At 34.6% G+C, this 22,156-nt stretch overlaps 2 protein-coding genes across 2 annotated transcripts; both read right to left on the bottom strand.

Moving 5' to 3' along the window:
* Nucleotides 1–290: 290 nt before the first annotated feature.
* Nucleotides 291–2,194, bottom strand: LOC140177152 (serine/threonine-protein phosphatase 7 long form homolog). Its single transcript, XM_072209895.1, has 2 exons — nucleotides 2,087–2,194; nucleotides 291–959 (listed from the first exon to the last, which is right to left on the bottom strand). Exons 1-2 carry the CDS (start codon nucleotides 2,192–2,194, stop codon nucleotides 291–293), a joined length of 777 nt encoding a protein of 258 aa, XP_072065996.1.
* Nucleotides 2,195–4,910: 2,716 nt separating this feature from the next.
* On the bottom strand, nucleotides 4,911–7,425 carry LOC112719752 (uncharacterized). The gene is made up of 4 exons (XM_025770438.2): nucleotides 6,594–7,425; nucleotides 6,011–6,480; nucleotides 5,625–5,710; nucleotides 4,911–5,510 (listed from the first exon to the last, which is right to left on the bottom strand). Exons 1-4 carry the CDS (start codon nucleotides 7,024–7,026, stop codon nucleotides 5,399–5,401), a joined length of 1,101 nt encoding a protein of 366 aa, XP_025626223.1. The 5' UTR covers nucleotides 7,027–7,425; the 3' UTR covers nucleotides 4,911–5,398.
* Nucleotides 7,426–22,156: the final 14,731 nt, after the last annotated feature.

The following is a 22,156-nucleotide window of genomic DNA, read 5'->3' as shown; positions in this document are numbered from 1 at the left end:
ATGAAGATGAAGATCAAGGTGACGGACCCATGGCCCCAGATGTCACAGAAGTGGCAAATGCACTTGCGAACGAAGTTCCGTTTGAGGAGCCATCCTTCATGCGAGTTTTAGACCTGGAAGCCATGCATGTTCCAGAATTTCTAGAATATATGACTGCAGGTACGTAAACATTGTGTTAGTCCTTTTTTAGTTAGACATTGATTCAATTATGAGTTAGCAAGTTTAGGGGTATTTGATTTTATTTATTTTTTTACTTTTATATGCTAGAAGTATTAATTAGAAATTAATAATTAAATTGTCCATAGTGTGGTTGTTACGGATTGAAGTGTTAGTGGACCATCTATTTCCTTACAGTTATAACGAGATGCCCTGCATAACGCCCTGTAAAGGTATGCTAGGCATGCCGAGCCCCAACTATACTGTCCAATATTGACAAAGTCACATAACAAGGGTAGAAATTTCCAATGAACACCTGCCCCTGACTTATCCCCAAACAGGATCGTTCCGATCAGCAACATAATGTGGCACCTAACATACCTCTGTATATTTATTTCATCAGTCAATTCTAAATTCTCTTTTAGATTCCTCAGCCACGTCAGTTTTATACAGCTAGATCTACACTCCTCCTTTCGCGGTGCAACCCCTAACTGAAGCAAACACTCCGCCTCCAAAGCTTCAAAACTACTCATTGTCATCCCTGTTACTGGAAGACCATCTGTGAGAAGACCAAGAATTAAAGCTACATTTTCAAGTGTCACAGCACATTCACCAATGGGAAGGTGAAACGTATGTGTGTCTGGGTGCCAACGTTCGATTAGAGCATTTACCAATGCTTTCTGACACTGCACTATCCCAATCTGAGACACATGATAGAACCCGGTAACTCGCAAATGATCCTCCACCCTATCATTGTACCGATCCGGAGGAACTGGATGGTTACATGTCAACATTCTTGATTTCTACAAAAAAAAACATAACAACTTACTAGTAAGATAATTAACAATTACTAACTTACCATCATCAATCAATTTAATGAATCCTTATATAACTAATTCTTCTAATTTCTAAAATTATTTAATTAATCCTAAAAATTATTCATAACTGCAAATGAAACTCATTACAAGCACATATATTCCTAATCAATATTTTCAACAATATTACAACATCTACAATAAAATCGAATGTTAATTACTCTTTTGTTAAATATTTTTTCCTCCATAATAAAAATTATTAACAATCAGTATACGCCATCATTCATATTCTAACAACAGTAATAATTAACTTGCTAATAATAATTACTAAAATTAAAAAATTTTAAATATTCTCATAAAGTAAACTCAAACATGCTTTAATTAAAAAGGATCTAATTAATCATTCAGCATTAACACTTTCTCACAGTAACAATAACATTAACATTTAACTACTGCCATAACAGTTATACTTAATTTTTTAAAAATAAATTTAAATAAGATTGTATTACACTTAATTATAATAAAAATTAATATAAAATTAAAAAAACAATAACATTAAATTCCTATTGACTTAGTAACCACGGTGTTGCCTCTCTGCAACACTCCAAAACACAAAACCTAACAACAATAATAATAAAAAATTGCCTAACCGTGATATATATAAATAATTAATAATCTGTAAATAAATTTTAAACAAATCTAGCAAATAATTAAAAATTATTCATAATAATTTTATTTATATTTCGCAACTACTTAGACTCTAACAACAATCATAACAATTAAATTTTAAATTTTAATAATTATTCACATAAAAAAATTAATAAAATTTAAGAAAATTTAAAAAATACTTACATAATCAAGATCACTGAGATATTGAATAATGTGAAGTTCAGATCGATCAACATCTTTAATTTTATATTTTTTTGGCATTGTTCTTGTCCTCCACCATGCAAAACCAGTAGAGAGAAATGAAGAAAAAGCTGAGCTTGAGAGTGAAATGTGAGAGAGTGGTGTATTCGGATGGTGAGACAGGGTGGGATTTCTTCTTTTTACAATACACCGTATATGCATCAGTTGGGGAAGCGACGCGTGTCTCCTTTTTCACGAACTCGTACCGTGCGATTGCCTAAACGGAAATCGAATGGTCCGTGTGCTTTCACGAATTCGGAGGATCCGAATTGCAGAGTGCCATGATCAAAATGCATGGAACTCAGACCGTGCATATTGTGGTAGGAATTCGGAGGGTCCGAATTGCTTCACCCCTGACACCACATTTTTGTTAAGCACTCTCCATCTCCATATCATATTCATACACCATCTTTGGAAGCATATGTAAATTAAAAACCGTATTATTGGTGGCTTTCCTGCATATGCACCTGACAAAACGATGGCTTAGAAAAGAGTGATGTATACATATTATGCCAGTTATGGTAGCGACCATTGATCAGAGACTGTCGGTGGTTGGTAATTGGAGGACAATATTACGGGTTTTTTCAATTTAAATAAAAATATATTATTTATCAAATTATATAAAGATTAAAAATTTAAATTTATATGAATTTTTTTCTATATTTCGCACACTAACATTTTAAATGTATTTCCCCATGAATGAAAAAGCTAATTTTACATGTTTTCGGTTTAACACCGACATATGCACATTTTACGACTTCAATTTTTTATATAATTGAAAAGCTGAAAACTGATTTTGCAAGTCTTTTAATTTTTTTTAAAAAATAATAATTTATATGAGAGATTAATAATTTTGTTTCATTTGAACTTACATTAACTAAGTCTATTTTTGTCTAGTAAAAGTTTTAGCCCTTGATATTCACTTTTTGAAGAACTTTAATTAACTCATTGAATTTATACAAACTTATCAAAATTAACATTTTTAGTAAAATAAATTATTTTTATCAAAAAAACTAAATGAATAAACCAAAAGAGACGTCACCAAAAAAAAATCCAAAACAGATACATCTATAATCTTTTTTTTTTCAAAAATTTTATATATATACAAAAAATTAGTCATTAAATTAATTATCATGTATATAATTATATATAAATATATGTATTTTTTGATCAATTTTTTATACAAATGACTCATTTAGTAATTTTTTGTTTTCTATGATATTCTCGAATCTAACAGGCCAAAAATTAATTTATAACGGATTAAAGTTTTATTTAAAAATTTGCATTGATCAATAAATTACTGCATATATAAAACATAATTCAAATTCTAATTATTTAAGTAAATTAGTAAACTAATCACTAGATTAATTTAAATTGATTAATAATTAATTTTTTTTTGGTTTTCCACGGTATCCCCCAACCCGACAGGTCAAGGACTAATCCGTCGCGGTACTGAGCTCCATTTAAGGGTTTGCCGCTGGCCAATGGATTGCTGCATGCACAAGCGGGATTCTAATAATTAATTTTTTGTATAAACATAATATAATTTTTTTTCTGAGTTGCAGCCCAAAATAGGCTGTCAAAGAGCCATCCCTAACCCTAGAAAGATCCACAAAAGGCCCAGAGGCCAGCGCCGCTTTCGCCTATTATATTACTACCTTGACTATAACAAAAAAAAAACGTTTACTACTACCTTAGTACCCAAAATGCCAATGCATGTTTTTGGAAGTCGAAAGAATAGAGTAGATAGGATTTGGACAGAGTAGTAGTGACATGGTGAAGACCGAATAATAGTGACGATGTTGAAAACCCAAGTGAAAGTTCCGGCAAGTAGATACAGAAAACGAACGGCGTGAAGATAGGATTTAAAAGAGTAAACACCCAACCCGGTCCCTGTCTATTTTCAATTAGGACAACGCGATCCCCCACCAAAAAACTAACTCACACCGGTCCCTGTCTATGCAAAAAATCACTCATCGCGCCCCCTCCCGTGTATCCCCCGTCCATAGATGACGGAAAAAGCTTATGTGTCAGTTACCGGCGCTGATCTGTCAGTTAACCCAGTGTGAAGTGCCAAGGTGGATAAGTGGGAATGGACAGGGGTCGATTTGTCCCCATGTCACATTAAAAAACGACATCGTTGCTAGGTTAATAAAAAGCAAACATTTCCTTCATCATTTCATTCCTCAACCTCTGCACAAAGTATTCAGTCTAAACAAGAAACCTTAGGGGACCATGGTTGGAAGTGGAGAACGTTGTGCATCCTCCAACCTGCGAGCTGGTGATAGTTGGAGTTATAGCATGAACTCTAATGAGAGTATTGTAGGTAGAAGGAAGAAGAGATGGGTCTCCCCAAAATGCTGTTGCGGGTCTGATGCTGTTCTATTCATGTCTGGGACCAAAAGTAATCCGAATAGGTTATTCTTACGGTGCCCTAAATTCAAGGTATGTTCATGTAAAATTTTGTGTTGAATATACAAAAATTCTATATTTAGTTTCAGGTCTGTTCATGATTTTAACATTTTTGTATCTGTCTATATGTAGACTGCAGAAGGATGTTGCTCATTTTTTGTATAGCTAGATGATTATGTCTCTTCCCTTAATGAGCATTTTTCGAAGACAACATCAAAAGGGGTATTGCAGAAGAACCAGCAACGATTTGAAGGCCTTAGTGATGCGGTGGATGACAAAGTAGAAGATTTAGAAATGAGGTTGATTGGATTAGAAAATCAATTGGGAAAGAGCAGGGAAAAAATGGGTGAAAGTAGATGCTTGGGGTTAAGTTGTAGTATTTTTGCATTTTTGATTGGTGTTATGGTTGCCTGTTTATTTATGACAACTATGTATGCAACCTAATGAATAACTTTAGGGTATCTAAGAACTGTGTGGCAAGATGAGATTGGAAATGTAAACATTTTGGATGTAAGTTATATGAAGATGAATTATTATGATGAGTGTTTAAAGTTTGTTACCTGATCTTAATGCAAATTAGAGCAGCAAATATTTGTGCATGTAACATAGATTGAAGTAAACCTTGTAAAGCATAGCAAAAAGTACTATTATATTCATATTGTCAAGAAAGATGTAACTCATATGTTCATAGTGATAATATCATTGCAGAGGCAACATGGCCCTAATCAAAACTTAGACATTTGTAAATACCAAAATACCAAAATAACAGCAAAACATTTGCTGACATAATTGTATCCTTCAAACTAAAGTCTCAAAATACCAAAATAACAGTATCACATATCTCAATATCACATATCTAAACTCCTATTATAAGTGTCACCCCAGCTTAGGAGGCCTAAGTCCTGGAGGCCGGTAGCCGGGTATTGGCACAAATTTCAGAAGTCGTGATACTGTAGTTGAATTTGCAGCTGCCATCGTCTCTTCAGAAATCGCATCATGACTGGTTCCTGGAGTAGTCTTTCCAGCTATTGAGTCATTTGATTGGAGCTGTGAGCTGTGAGGCATCAGGTTTGGGGCTTGGGAAGGTTGAGATTTGAACCATAAGGTTAGCCCCGGTGCTGGTATGGGTGGAGGCACGAAAGATGGAGCTGGAGGCCTAACAATCTGCTGCTTCTCCCTAACTGTTGGAGGGTTGTCGTTGAAGTTTTTTCCTGCAGCCTGTAACAATTTAGTTTTAGCAGCTATATGAATGAAAACTTTAAGGGATTGAGATGTAATAATTTGTTGGATGAAACAGGTTTTATTTTTTTAAACAATAGGAAAAAAAAGTACCTCCTCAGCTGGTGGTGCAGATTGCGAAACTGAAATTTCTTCTCTCTGATTTTGGGTAGTTTCTTCTTAGCTTTTCTGGCTTTGCTCTGTGACAAAATTCAATATATTATAGAAAGCAAGCAACAAAAGACAATTCTCAAAATCAGCCATTGTACATAACACAGTCATTCTCAATCAAGCAACATATAAACCTAATCAGTACATAACACAGCCTTTCTCAAGCAAGCAACATATAACTCTAATCAGTACATAACACAGCCATACTTAAGCAAGCAATATATAAACCTAATCAGTACATAACACAGCCATTGTACCTCAATTCTCAAACATAGAGTAAAGAAGTTATTGTTTAGGATAAGTCAATTGTTAAAGCTAAGACATTGTACCTGATCAGTGTTTGTGGCTGGAGCAGTATTTGTTGCTGGATCAGTGCTTGTCGCTGGATCAGTTGATGATTTGTGAGCTGTTGTCTTCTTCTGTGCTCGTCTCTCCTTTTTAGTCATAGGCTTCCAGTTGGGATCTTGTGCTGCATTCGGACATGTCTTGTAGTAATGGCCTGTTTGGCCACACTTAGAGCAAGTAACAACAAATGTCTTCTTTGCCTTGGTGGTGCTCATCTCTCTCTCAACTGGATCGGCTCTTCTCTTCATCTTAGGTCTATGAGTAGCTCTCTTGATAGAGGGAGGCAGTGGCCTTGGTGCATTAGTAGGTGTCCAGTACTCTTCACTGTTGACTGGTTTAATGCAATGTGAATAAGTTGCTCTGATGGCTTCCATAGTTAGCCACTTATGCACGAAATCCTCAGCCTTAAGACCCATTTTAGCTAGTGCTGCAACTGCATGTCTACAAGGCATTCCTATGTACAATAACGAATTGATGTAGAATCAGAAAAAGACAATGAAAATATAATGATAAACCAAAAATTAAAACAACAAAATAATTATCCAATAACTATATAACCAGACTTACCAGTCAACTGCCATACATTGCATGTACATGTCCTCTTGTGAAGATTGACACCCACTTTATGGTTTTGAGAATGAACCTCAAAGAGGACTCTTTCCGAATCACCAGCCCATATAACTCTCCATTTATGACTCTTAGGCTTGATAAATTGATCCAACTTCTTATGTTGGACTGGTGCAAGTGGTCCAATGTGAGCCTCCAACTTCTTCTTGTGCGTTGCCATCTTTCTCATTATGTAGCACCGTAGCCCTTCACACATGCTTAGAATAGGCTTTTCCCTATGCTCCACAATCTTTGCATTCCATACTTCATACATATTATTAGTTATGTTGTCCACTTTCGGCTCATGACTAAAGTACGCCTTACACCACACAGCCGGATCAAATTTTTGCATATACTCCCATGCTGGTGCACTTACTCGCTTTAACTTCTCCATCGAAGCAGTTAATTCAGTGTGTGTGGTGCACCTTGCACATTTCCAAATCAATTATTTCGTCTCTTCATCTTTGAAGTGCTTGATGAAGTTCTTCCAGATATGTAGTACACAATTTCTGTGGTGAACTCTCGGAAATATCTCCTTCAAGGCCAATGCCAACCCCTGTATCAGTCCAAAGACATGATATGATTAGAAAATTCTAATTAGCAATGATGAAAAATATTAAAATTGTAATGCTTCATTCATTTCATTTAAGATCTATTGTGGCATGCAGCATCGCTAAGTGTTTCTACAGTCTAACCAGTTATGTGAGCAATTTAAAGATAATTAACATAAAATTATATGTTCGATGATGCCATGCCATGAAGCATTTTGAGATGTGATAATAAGAAATCACATATCAGATTTCAGCAACTTAACTAGTTATGATTCCCTAGAATTTTTTATTTTTTTGGAAAGATATCTTGGAAAATAAAGAATCATATCTTTACTCATAAGTAAATTCAAGTTAAAATATGTTTTCCTGTCTTTTAGCATCATGCTAAAACTAGAAATCTTAGTATTATATACAAAATTTTAATATATTATTTCTATCAATCTCACAAGATGATTCAACTAGGTGATATTATATTCTTGCATAATAATAGCAATAACAATAACAACAATAATAAATTATGCTGATTTATGGTTTGTGAGCATGGAAGGCCATCCCTCTACATGGATGTCATTTAAAACATGAGTTTAGTGCTATTTCAAAAATGTAGAATAAAGATGAACTTAACAGCATGTTCAATGTATTGCATTAGACCAAACGCTATTGAAAAGTTAGTAGGTAAAAAATAGAAATAAAAAAAGAAAGGTTAGGTGGCAACTGTAAGTTTGTGATCTCCAAATCCTACTTTTACAAAAAGAAAGTCACAAAGAAACACACAATATAAAAACCCCCACAAATGATTATTACACTTACAAAAACTCTTCACATTTGATATTTGCAAACAGAACTCCAAGCCTAAGTAAGGCCAAAAAGAAAACTCAAAAAGAGAGAGTAACCGTTTGACACACACTCTCACATTCACCTACTCCTAATCACACCATCATCCTCGAAACCCAACCCAACCCAGAAGCAGAGATAGGTAGGTACAAACATACATAAACCAAATAGCACCCCAAAATAGAGATAGCTTATCTTCAATCTCCAAACACCACCAATGGATTCCAACCACCAAATGCCACAACCACCACACAACACTGACCAAACTAATGAAAACCAAAACCAAAGCATAGTTCTTTCCGAAGAACACAACACCCCAAAATTAATGTTTTGTAATGATGGTTCCATTTTAGTCACATGCCCAGAAAGAACAAATCTCATAATCACTCAGATTCTTAATTGAACCATTCATGTAGATATAGCCAAGCAACTTCACTCCGTTTTCATGACACATGTATCATATTGCAAATTTTTTAAGGTTTCATTTGATCTCATTGAGGTCTTCTCAGAAACTTATCACATGTAGAAACTGAAGACAAACCAACCAATCACCATTTTCTTATTTATCACAGTGGTGTGCTAAATTTAATACACAATCAAATTTGTTTAAGAAAAAAATCTGGTGTGAACCCCTTTAGACAGTGCTAACGAATTGCAAAGGCCAATAATAACCAGTAGATTTCTTTGATGGAAACAATTAACCTTTTCTGGAAAAAATAAGAGTAGCTTCTAATTAAAATTATTTTCAATTTCTGAAATCAAGTTGTCACAATAATTTTTTGAGAATCAGCAACAAACACACCCATAACTTTCCTTCTTACTTTAAAGTGGCTTCAAAGTACATAAGAATTAATTCCTCAACTAATAAACTGAAAAATAAAAAAAGTTTTATCTCAATGAAACAGAAATTACCAACCAAATCAAAGCGTAGAACATACATAATTATTCAACACAAGTAACTAATTAGCAGGGTTTAGAGTTGACCTTTTGTTGATCGGAGATAAAATTCAGTCCCAACTCAGTGCAATCCCCCAGATCCTGCTTCAATACTGACAAAAACCAGCCCCAGGTGTCTTTGCATTCGTTCGGAACCACAGCATACGCAATTACAAAAAAGTGGTTGTTGGCATCTTGTCCCACTGCAGATAATAGCTGTCCACCATAGTAACCTTTGAGAAAGCACCCGTCTAACCCGATTAGAGGCCTGCACCCAGCTATAAAACCCCTTTTACATGCATCCAAACTTATATACAGTTTATCGAACAGTGGGAGCGACTCTGGCTGAGATATGACATCAATCATAGCTGTACTCTTTGGATTACTCCTGTGTAGTTCCATCAGATAGTCACGAAGCTTTCCATACTGAGCTTGTTCGTTGCCTATAACTATCTCTCTGGCAACCTTCAGTCCCCTGCTTATCATTTTCTCACTAAGATGTACATTGTACTCCTCAATCATATACTCCCTTGCCTGTTTAGGCTTTAACTCAGGCTGAGTCAGTAGCCTTTTCACTAACTTTGATGTCACCCACTCTCTGCTAGCTAGATTACTACAAAAATCTCTAGCACAGTTGTGCTTATTAACCAGTGTCTTCACCTGATAACACCCCCCAGCACTGTTCCAAGAGGTTAGAATCAACCAAGGACAATTTTCTCCTGCACATGCAGCCCTCACCCTCTTCTTTTCATTCTTTAGATACATCACATCCTTCCCTTCATACACAAAGTAGTCCTTTAGTACATTCTTAAAACTTTCCATTGTGATGAATGTTTGCCCCACCTTAAATTCAACTTCCCCATATTCTGTCTCCTCATTGAAAGCATCAAATGCAGTCCTGTTTTCATCATCATCAGACACCAGACTGTTAAATGCTTCACTCTCATATTCATAAGGCTTTTCATAATCTGAGTCTAGCTCTTCCCCAATAATATCAGAACTTAATGCCATTATATTCCCAACAAATCCATGTCCAGCCTCCACACCACCACCTGCTTCAGGCCCATCAACTACTGCACCTTCTGTCCCAATTTTTTCATCCCTTAGAATATGTTTCCTCCTCCTACCAGAATACCTCTTGGAAGCCCGTTTCTTGGCTGTCTTTGGAGAATAATATGGACCACCTTTACTTGGTCCAGGCTTATCCCTATTTTTTGTTGGGCCATCCTTGCTTAAATTCCTATTTGGGCCAGACTTAACCTCACCATCTGGTCCATCCTTCACCTCCTCAGCTGGACCCTGACTAGCTCTCTTCCTTGGTGACACCGTTTTCTTCTTTTTTTCTTCAATATCTCCTTCCTTTTCTGTACCTCACTATCATCACTGCTATGAGTCTCTTCATATTCTGGAGGAGGTGGCTTATATGGCTCGTCCTCAGTTGTTTCATACCCATCACCTGAGGAAGATGGGTCACTCATAATAACCTCCTCAGCTTGCATCTCCTCATCCACAACATCTGGCACACTAACCGGGTGATCAAAGTATATATGAATCTCGTTTGTCTCCTTGTTTTTAATCTTGTTAGACCTCATGTCATTTATCTCAGTATCACCTCTCATTACATGTAAGCCGGATTCCAAATCAGGTGCCATGCAATTAAACCAAAACATAGTCTTGTACTCCCTATAACCCAACTCCTTCAGTAACGTTTCAAAATCAAAGAAGTTTACCAAATCAATGTCTAAAGGTGGCCACTTCTTGACTTTTCCATCAACATATTCTAATTTGCCCTGTGCATTCCTCTTAAAAATTCCTCCATGATGAAAAACATGAACTACTTCAAGCTCATCCATCTGGAAATTATTTTTACTAATCAAAATCCAATTCATGACAGTTTAACATCACTGTGCCAATCATCTAAACTACTGACAATTAACATCAATTATTTAACAAATTAACTAAAGAAGTTCAAAATCTATTCAGCATCACAACATTTATAAAAATAAACAACCAGGCAACTCATTTCAACCCACTAAACACTAAGCACCAACATGCAATTTAGGAACACAGATTGGATAAGAATAATGTTTTAGATGCCCAAATTCATTACTAACCTGAATGCCGACACAAGTTGCCTCCTCCACTACACGACGTCAGTGACTCCGTCAAGTGTGGCGTTAGAGCTCTCCTCCGAGTCCTTCCTGGCGGCCTTGTCAGCACCCTTGTCAGCACCAACACTTGCTACTTCCACCACTCTCTTTCCTATCACGCGGAGAAGGTTGAGAAGTTTTGGTTCTTCTGTAAATTTGAGTTAGGGCTCGGGGGGTTATGAGGGTGAGAATGACGTTTGCTTCTTATTAACCTAGCAACGACGTCGTTTTTTAATGTGACAGGGGGACAAATCGACCCCTGTCCATTTCCACTTATCCACCTTGGCACTTCACACTGGGTTAACTGACAGATCAGCGCCGGTAACTGACACATAAGCTTTTTCCGTCATCTAGGCTGCGTTTGTTTTCAGAGACAGAACAGAACATGACACTGAGACAGAGACAATAGGGCGGAGACATTAAAAATTATTGTTTATGCATTGTGTTTGGATATGATGGACAAGACACTAATGTAATATCAAATATCATGTTTGGATACACATAAAAATACATGGACAAGACTATAATATTAGGTAAAATGACTAAAATAGACATCCCTCCCCTCCTTCCCCGTATCTCTAATCCTTGCCCTCCCTAACCTTTCGCTAAACTCTTCTCACTCTCTCTGGTGGACTACTCTTCAACACATCGCATTCCGTTTTACCCTACCTCTCTTGATTGCAAGAATGTTGTCATTGTTCCCATTCTCACGAATCATGTTAAGGTACGCTCTTCTTCAAATCCCAAATTCTGTTCCTCATTCCGCTCTCGGTCTTTGCTTCCCTTCAACTTCATCCCTACATTCTCACTCTCAGCCCCAATCGCTTGATGAAGCTGTTGATTCCTTCACTCGCATGCTCTTTATGTGTCGCCCTCCATCCATCCTTTAATTCCCCAAGATTTTGGGATCTCTTGCCAAGACCAACCATTGCCCCACCGCCATTTCCTTTTTTCAGCAATTGCAATCCAAGGTAATCACTCCCAACTTATTTACTTTGAATATCTTAATCAATTGTTCCTGCGGAATGGATTTGGATCACTCTTGCTGTCTCTGCTTTTGCAAAGATTTTCAAGAGTGATTTTCAGCCTTATACCGTAACGTTGACAACAATCATCAAAGCTCTCTGTCTATGTGGTAACGCTGAAAAAGCACTGCACTTTCATGGCAAAGTGCTGGCTCATGGATTTCATTATTAGTTTTATGAGCATTTCCATGTTGGAACACTATATTTTATACAATAAGAAATTTGTTATTGAAAAATAGACAGTGTTGTGAATCATCTTTGTTATTGATTATTGTTTCTGGTCATTATATTTGAGCTATATCTAGAATGGCTATGTATGTGTATGTGGAGGAGCTTCATCATGAATGAATTTGGGTAATGTTTCCTATATTGTCTTTGCTGAAGAAAGAATAAAGATAGGGTCGATTGTTTACTCAAAATCAAATTCATGTAAATATACATCATTAGTTCAACCCTTAAAAGTGGGTAATTAAGGAGCTAATGCTTAGCAGTATTCATAATAGTTAGAGTTGGTTGGGAGTTACGGAATTCTACTATTTTGTGCAGTTCTTGTTAGCTTGTGGTCCCCCACTTTAAGAAAAATATCCTCTATATATTCTTCTAATTATCATATTACCAACTCAATAATTCTTTCATTGATTTAGCTTCTGCAAATTCCAATCTTTTACTGTCATTCAAAGCCAAACTGAGCAAAGTTTCATGTAAGTGCAATATTAAATTTTGATCAAAATTTACTACCTGGATACTATTATTAGTACTTGACTATATGAATTGAGCTTATCATGAAGATCGTGTTTTTTTTAGTAAAAGGGACTTTCTTGTGTTTTTTTTTCTTTGGAGATGCAAAGAAAATGGAGAAGAAAAGAGAGATTATGGAGCTGTATAGGGAAAGGCTGGACAACACTCTTGCCTCATCTCATATGAAAAATTATCACATGCTCAAAAACCTTGTTCAAACTCAACTCTTGCATTCTTCAAAACAACAAGGTACTAATAACAGCATTCCTTAGCCATATTTGCTTTGTAATGATTGAATGTTTATTAGTACCATAGTTGAGGAGTGTTTCTGAATATAGTAAAGGGTCTAGTACAAGTACACCATCATACACTGATTGGAAAGTATGCTATCTACACTACAACTATGCTATATTTTTATTGTCCATCCTTTTATATATAGAACTTGAAATCAGTAATTTGCATTGTTTTAATGTTACTTCTTTAAACAGATAAAATAGGATAATGAAGGGTTCCGTGTTATATATCGTGAAGGGCCGGAGGGAACTCCGTTTCAAGTGGCCTTATATTATTGTCCATTCTGTTCCTATACATCTCAGTTTGAAAGATTCGTGTCATCCATTTAATTTGGTAATTTTGGTAGTTGTTAATCTAACACTGGTTGATCTTCCTGCCATAATTCTACCAAGGTGAAGGTGCCGATAGCTTAAGGTGAAGAAAGAAAATTCCTAGAAGAAAATGAGCTAAGGGAAAAGAAAAGAAAAGTAGCAGCATGAAGGTATGGACCATAAGAGTGAATTCATTTGTAAAGTGAACCAATAAGGGTGAATTCATTTGTAAATAAATATTGCTGTGCACTTAGATCAAGCAAAAGCTGGATAGGCTCTTACTCACTTTAGAGGCAAGCTCTGTTTTGAAGAGCTATTGCTATCTGCCACAGCCAAGCACATTTAGATCCTCTGGATTGGGGTATGAATGGGGAGTTTTGACCACAAACTGACGTAGGAGGCTAGGACTTCTCTCCATGAACACCCCACTTTTGTTTCTAGCTTGGGTAGAATTTTCTTTTTGGTAACAGAGGAAAGCCATTGTTTTAATCAATTGAGATGCTTTTGCATTGTAGTTTTGATGTAGCATAAAATGTAATTGAAGCATGGAAATTTGACTAACTGTGTGTTCTCTATTACAGGAAGGACTGAGTTTGGTTTTCAGAGGTAGGAATGGCTGATGGTTGATGAAGTACAAAATGATCAAACTGCAACTGCTTAATATTTTATTTTTTTAAAATATTATTCACAGTCATCATTTTATTCTATTTCAAATTTCCATGAGAGAAGGGAGAATATGCATACATGTTTAGGACATGGGACATATACATTTACATGTAGAATATCGTTGAGCCTGAAGTTTCAATAACTTGTGTCACTTATTGTTACACTTAGTAATAGTTTTCGAGCTTTATTTTTCAGAAGTGGACCATTTGAGTTATGCTTGTTCATTCCATTTCTACATGGTTGATTTTTGTGAAATACAATATATGAGTTTCCCAGGTTTCTTGAACCGCTCCGTTTAACTATTTTGGGTTCTTTTGCATAACAAACCTTTCCAAACTTGTGCAACACAATGAAATGAGGTCTACTAATTGCAAATTATCTATTCTTCAACCTTATTAACAATAAACACTGGAAAAACTAACATCGAAGACTGGACGTAACCTTATGAAAAAAACATTATTTTTTAAAAAAATAATTTACAATAAATGAATTTATATTTATTTTAAACCATATACAAGATATTAATTTCTAACCAAAATCTTAAACAATTAAACAATTTCTAACCAAAAGCTTAAACAATTAAGCACTCATTTTGAACAAGTTTCTGCAGTAACATAATTAAAACCAATATGTAAAACTAACTATGCACTAACATCAAAAAAATCTTGCATGTAAAATTATGCTTGTTTGAACCTAAGTCTACACAAAATGAAATGATAACTCAAAGAGATTAACTCTAATTCTAAGTATGCAATATAGCTCTAATAAATTCAGTTTTCTGACTATTTCCCAATGAGCAAAACATTTTTTCCAGTTGAGGATTTGTGGAGAACTTGAGTGCAATAGAAATAACTTCATCATCAGTGAATCCAAGTTCGCTGAGTATATCACCAGTCTTTTTTTCCTCACGAGTGTTGACCATAGCTTGGGCAAAAGCATCCAAACGCTTTCCCTGTTGATCGAACACATATTTCAGCGTGTCAGTTAACTCCTTCATTATCTTGGTATCCTTTGCCGCTTTAAATGATGAAGGCTTCTTTCCTTGTTTCTTCCCAGAAGATGAAGCTACAGAATTTGATTGTTGGAGTAGAGATTCACTACAATCATGATTTGAGTTAAAGAAATCCGTATCTTCTTCATCCATTTCTTCATACCCATTCATTTGCACTTCTTCTTCAGCGTCATTGCCGCATACAGCAGCATCCCTATTTGCTCTTTCCTTACAAAATATTTTTTCCAAGCGTGTATAAAGGGGAAAAGGCTTTCCTGGAGTATACAACCTTACTCCTTGTTTCTAGAAAAAATAAAAAATAAAAGATCAACAAAGAAGGACAGACTATCAAGTAGAATAAAATTAATTCAACAAAAACAAACTTGTAAACCAACCTTCATATAAGCAGCGAGGATCTCTTTGTTGTCCACAACCACGCATTGCTTCACATCATCCCATCCAAAACCGCTACAGCCTTCCATGTCAACAGCAAATTGATATTTCTCTTTCAACCTCTTAACCTTGTTTTTGCAATGAGTTATTTGAAAACCACCACTTGGAAACCTCTCATTCATTTTTGCAGCAAGTTTCTCAAAAGATCCAGGCCTAAATTGACCTGCATCAGCTATTCTTCCTTCAATGACAAACTCCTCCATAAAACCAACAAATACCTCTGTCTCCTCATCAGTCCAAACATGTCTGTCCATTTGTCTCTACAATCTAGATTAACTAAATCAGAATTCAATTGAACATCATAAACATATCATGACATTATCTTTATAATGTATCAATACAATATAGTTAAATAAAATACACATAATAATTCAAACTATCAAAAACAAGCCAAAGGCAGTTAGCTTGGCTAGAAGAACATTCTTTGGTGAAGGTGTCCTAAGACATGGCAACTAGCAGCTTGAACATTGGTATGTATAGTTCAGGTTGCCTTTCCATCAATTATTTTTTCAAAATCTAGGTAATCAATGCTTGTTTTGAAAGAAAGTGACAACAAGAGATTAAGTGAGCTAAGCATGAGTTCCAACTTCCAACCAAGGTAAAAATTTTGATAAGAAATTAGAGGAATGGCAAGTTAGTTGGAAACTGTTTTTTTTTTAAATTCATTAGACGGGGAATTAAAAAGGATAAGAAAACCCACCAGGTATAATAAATATCATGAAACAAAGCTAACCAATCTTTCAATCAATCCAAAAGGGAAATTGGGCTGGAAAAGAGTTAAATATGATTGCAAGCAGGAAAATGCAAGACGTAGATATAAACAGAAATCACAAAAATGTGAAAACAGGAGGGTACAAAAGAAAGATGATCCATCTTTTAGGAACTCAGAAAAATAGTTATATGATTAGGTCTTGGTTGATGTTACCACTTTGACACTATGTTGAAGAAAAATATGGAAAAGGAAGAGAAGACGATTGTACAAGTAACAAATACATGAATATAAAGATTTCAGAGAATATTAAGATTAGAGAGAATGAATCAAAATGAATCAATAATATACATTTTCAATCAAATAAGCCAATCATATGACAATTAATTAATTCGGCTATGCATCCACTCATTGTACATTTCATGTGCTAAGTTGTCTCGCCAAACAGTCCATTCATTGCTGCCCTCTACATTGTCAATCATTTCATCATCGCCATCTTGGTTATCACCATGCTCCTCTCCAATAAGCACTTGCTCATTCTCAAGTGATATGTCCTCCTCAGGATCGGAGTCCATATTAAGCCGAATAAAATTTTGTAATAAACAACAAGCAATAATTATTTTATTTTGTGTCTTGATTTGGTAGAAACAAGGACTCCTCAAAATTGCCCATCTCTTCTTCAATAAACCAAAACAACGTTCAATAATGTTTCTAGCTGAAGAGTGCTTCTTGTTAAAATATTCTCGAAAGTTTCTAAGCGCATTTCTACCATAGGCCCATTCTTGTACGTGGTATCGAGTTTGCCTATATGGTGCTAGAAACCCCTTGCAATTAGTATAACCAGCATCCACTAAATAATAATTCCCTATAAATTAAAAGAGACACGTTATGAGGATTAAGAAAATTTTATGAATTAAAAATTTTGAAGTGTTTTAGTTACCTAAAATTTAACTATTACATACCAATTGGTATCTTGAGGTTATTACGATGTGAAATTGCATCTCTAAGGACTCTTGAATCCGATGCGGATCCTTCCCATCCACTAAGTACGTACACAAAATTCATATCTCGATTGCATACGCCTAGGACGTTGGTTGATATTTTACCCTTTCTTGTTCTGTATCTTGATTTATCTTCTTCAGGGACAGTCACATCTATATATGTTCCATCTAATGCTCCTAGACAGTTCTAAAGCAAAGAAATTGAAGGTTCAAAACTATCTCTATACCATACCATATATAATACAAAACCACAACCGCGTTTCTTCATTAGACGTACCTTGAACCATTTCCATCGGGGATCTATGCAGTCATCTGGAACAGGAATAGGCTTTGCAAACAACAGGCTTTGGACACGTATTACCGACGACAAAACTTTATTAAAATACTTACTTATTGTTTCTCCTGACCTATAAAATCTAACTTGGAGTGTGCGATTCTTTTTATGATGAGCTAAAATTATTAAAAATATAATCACTTGCTCTGGTATATTTACATGACATTCATCGCTTAATCCACCCTGAACTTTAAGTAACTCACATAATCTTCCTAATGCATCTACGCTCATCCTTAATTCCCAAATATAATTCCTATCGCCTCCTCCTATTATGCGGCTTAACACATTCCGTCTTAAGGGATTAGTATTAATTTCTCTATTCCTAATCAACAAATGTCTCCTTCTCTTATTTCTCAAACATAAAAATGCAAACATCAAAATTAATATTGTGGCTGTCTCAAGTTCAATCTCAATCATAAAATAATAAAAAAAAAAGAAATCGCCTAAATTGTTCAGAGTAGTCCAATGGTTCCATTCTTCCCTAACAACAGATAAAAAATTTAAATCATAATTTATTATAAAATAACATAAATACTATAAATAATCAATAAGAATAAAAATAACAACATCACCAACTAATTATTTTATTTTTGCATTCAAATCAATAAGAAGAGTTCAATATAATTTTTTTCATTCCTTATTCCATTCTAAACAAAATATGTTTAATCATTCATTCACAGCAGGACTGCATAAATTAAAAATTTTGACACCAAAAATACCATTTCTCATGTCCATATTTAATTTTTACATTTTTAAATCACAAACAATATAAACAAATAAAAATAAAAGAAGCCAGAAGAACCCAATAATTTAAAGTAAAACAATACAAACGAAATTAAGAAGCAAAGAGGAAGGATAGAGTTATATACCTGCGTGACTGAGAAAGAGAAGAACACGTGAATTCTAAAAGTTGTGACAAGCTCTAATAAATATTTTGCTTCTGAAATGTTGTAGTTCAATTAGTTGAGCAAAAAAATGAAGAGGAGAAGCAGTAAAGAAAAAAAATAAATCAAAAAAAAAGAAAGAAGAATAAGATAAAGTACTAAACAATAGAACACCGGAGAAAGAAGAGAAATAAGAAGAAGAATGGGACAGAGAGCAAAGAGAAAGAGAAGAGACAGAGAGAAAGAAGAGAAATAAGAAGAAGAAGAAAGGGACAGAGATCAAAGAGAAAGAGAAGAGACAGAGAGCTAGACCTGGGAAGTGAAACGAAAAAAGAATCTGAAAACGAGAAGGAAGAAGGAGAGACGAAACAGAGAGCAAGGGAAGATAATCTTGGAGGAGAAGGCTGCTGCACAACACAAAATTAGGGCTTATGATATGATTTAAAAAAGGGTAACAATGGAATAATAATAATATGTAGGGATAAAATAGGAAAGAATTTTCATTAAAAAATTTGTGTCCACATTGTTAATTCCCGTGTCCATCATTGTCCTCCATAAAAGAGTAGAAACTAAAATTAAAAAAACTGTTCTAGAGACAATGTGTCCACTGTCCATGTCTCTGCTACCAAACACGTTTTAAACATTTATTGTCCATGTCTTTGTGTACTGTCTCCAAAAACAAACGCTACCCTATGGACGGGGGATACACAGGAGGGGGCGCGATGAGTGATTTTTTGCATAGACAAGGACCGGTGTGGGTTAGTTTTTTGGTGAGGGATCGCGTTGTCCTAATTGAAAATGGACAGGGACCGGGTTGGGTGTTTACTCGATTTAAATGGGATAAGGCACCAAGATAGGAGCAGCGGCTGTAGTTTGGGGAAGGAGGATGCATTCAGCGCGGGGTCCAAAGCCGGGTCGTGTATAGGGTTGGTCTGGGCTTTCTCTTAGTCTAGAAACTGACAAAAAAAAAAGAAAGAATAGAATAAATTTCTGTAGTAATTCTTGAAATTCATACTATTATATGATTTGATCCTTAAGATTATATATTATTATAGTTATAGTTATAAAAATCGAACTGAATTGACCGGTTCGATTGAAAAACTAATGAACTTGATTATAAATCAGTTTGGTTCATTTTTTTCGACCGCTTAAAGATGAGACTTGGTATAAATCAGTGAGAATCGGCAAAAATCGCTCAAATTTAATGGGAATTGGCCAAAATCGATATGGTAACTGTGCACTCTATGCTGCTCCATAGCACCGTATCTCCACCCGTGATCCAGTACAGCCTACGGTCCTCCAACGTGCTATTTGTCCACCTGTTAGCATGTGTTATTTTGGAAAATTCTAAAATGGTAGAGCCACAAACAAGGAACCTCTTGGTTGCAGTGTCTCCTAATTGCCACTCTAGTGTTATGCTTTTCAATGTTATATATGACAAAGACTAATTATATCATAAACCAATAAATTAAATAATTTTATAAATATTTAATTTAATTTTAATTTTATATTTTTTATTTTTTGAATTAATTATAGTTTTAATTATGTAACATTATTAATAGAAATATATACTTTATTAAAAATTTATTAATCTACTTTATCTATTTCAATGTTAGTGTTATGATTGAAGTTATCTATTTGAATACTAGTATTAAAAATTACTTATATTATTGATTGTTATTCTCATTGTGCCAAATTAAGATACTATTATAGTAGTACTAACTAATTTTATATCTATCTTTGTATTAGTTGTCTTTAAAATTTGAGACTTGGTTGTTCTTAAAATGTTGGTGAAGATATATATTTTAAATTTTTTAAATGTTTGACTATTTTATATTTTTTATTTATGTGAAATTAGTTCATCCAACGATTTATCAATTGAATCAGTAAACTAGTCAATCAGTAGTCTGATCGGTTTGATCACCAGTATAGTTCTTACAACTATGATTGTAGTAGTTCTTAAACCCCTTTTCGATGATAAGTCAGAAATTGCAGTGATGACATGTAGGGGTGGCAACGGGGCGGGTAGGGACAGGTTTTTGCTCTACCTGACCCCGCCCCACCGTACAACAACCTGCATAGAATCTGTCCCGCTTCTACTCGCGGGTAGTAAAACATTGAACCCTAACCCGCCCCTGTTGCGGGTACCCGCCCCTATAATTATTAAAATCTAATAAATAAAATTAAATTTCAAAATTTATATAACTATCATCACATACACATAAATTAAAGTAAAAATTTAAATATGATACAATATTATTAATTATTTACTAATTTTTACATATATATTATATATATAGCGGGGCGGGTATTACCTAAACCCAACCCCGCCCCGCCCTCCCAAAACCCGTCCTGCTAAAAATCCGACCCGATTGCCCGCTTCGAACGGATAGGGATAGGGTGAGTACCTGCGAATTCGGGTGGTATTGCCATTCCTAATGACATGGCACTTCATTGTTATGCTGGACGCTGCAATGACTAACTGGCCAAATTCAAATTTCAACCCAATTTGGTCTCTCCTTTTTATATAATTCTAATTCATTTTCATTACTACTTCTTGTAGGTATTGCTTAGCTTATTTAGCATTATACTTTGGTACTTTTCACATATTATAAGAAGCCCCAAACCTTTCATGTGCTTGTTCTTTAGGATGGAGAAATTTTATGTGCATCTGAATCTTTGAATAAGCTGCTCCAAAGTGAAAACATGTGTAAATCCCGTCGGAAATGATCAACTCAATGAAGCCATGCTTATCATACTCATATAGGTATAATTGCTCTTAAACAAAAATTTCCTGAAGTCTAATGTTTCAAAAAATTTAAGACCAATTTAATAACAATTTTATAAAAACAACTCTTAATACAAGTAAATCAAGCATAATTTTCATACATTATGGTTATATTGGTTTTAAATTTTTTTGAAAATTTAGCAATTGAGAGTATATTTGATGCAAATTGAAAACTTTTAGGACAAAATTGAAATAAAATAAAACTTAAAAATATTTTTGAAAATTTTGTCAAATTTTAAGGATAAAAAGTATATTTTACCATTTTTTTAAAAAGACAAGCCTTTGATAATAATAAAAAGATTTAATTACTCTATTGGTCACTATAATTTCACAAAATTTTTAATAAAGTCCTTATATATTTTTTTTTAATTGAGTTCTTACACCAAAATTTTTTTTAATTGAATTTCTACATTTTTTTTATTTATATCTCTACACCAATTTTTTTAGTTGGATCTCTATAAACTTAAACCAATTATTATAAAAAAATCTAATTGAAAAAAAATTGATACAAAAACTCAATTAAAAAAATATATAAAAATTTAATTAAAAATTTTACAAAACCATAAAAACCAACATAATAATTAAATCTAATAATAAGTCATGGAAATGAATTAGAATCGTACAGGAAAGGACCCAATTGGGTCGAAATTTGAATTTGACCACGTAAGATGATGGCCAAGTCTAAAAAAAAAAAAAACCACGTAAGATGGCGGTTGCAGCATCCAACATGGCAATGGACTGCTATGTCGTCACTGCAATTGCTGACTCATCACAAAGGAATCCAAGGACTATTATAGCATCCCAAGCTCAATCTAAAATACCACTATAATAAAATTAGAATCTAAAGAACCAAATCGAA

Source organism: Arachis hypogaea, chromosome 2, assembly GCF_003086295.3.
Source record: "Arachis hypogaea cultivar Tifrunner chromosome 2, arahy.Tifrunner.gnm2.J5K5, whole genome shotgun sequence".
In the NCBI taxonomy this organism is placed as follows: domain Eukaryota; kingdom Viridiplantae; phylum Streptophyta; class Magnoliopsida; order Fabales; family Fabaceae; genus Arachis; species Arachis hypogaea.
Note: the sequence above shows the minus strand (reverse complement) of the source record. Positions and strands in the feature narration are given on the sequence as shown.

Bases quoted from the DNA above. Each gene is read 5' to 3' on its own strand.
- LOC140177152 (XM_072209895.1), bottom strand. From the start codon at position 2,194: ATGCACGGTCTGAGTTCCATGCATTTTGATCATGGCACTCTGCAATTC. The intron at 960-2,086 runs GTACGAGTTCGT...TTTTTTTTGTAG, and splicing joins TCCGTTTAGGCAATCGCACG to AAATCAAGAATGTTGACATG.
- LOC112719752 (XM_025770438.2), bottom strand. From the start codon at position 7,026: ATGGAGAAGTTAAAGCGAGTAAGTGCACCAGCATGGGAGTATATGCAA. The intron at 6,481-6,593 runs GTAAGTCTGGTT...TATTGTACATAG, and splicing joins CAATGTATGGCAGTTGACTG to GAATGCCTTGTAGACATGCA. The intron at 5,511-5,624 runs GTACTTTTTTTT...AAATTGTTACAG, and splicing joins CTGCACCACCAGCTGAGGAG to GCTGCAGGAAAAAACTTCAA.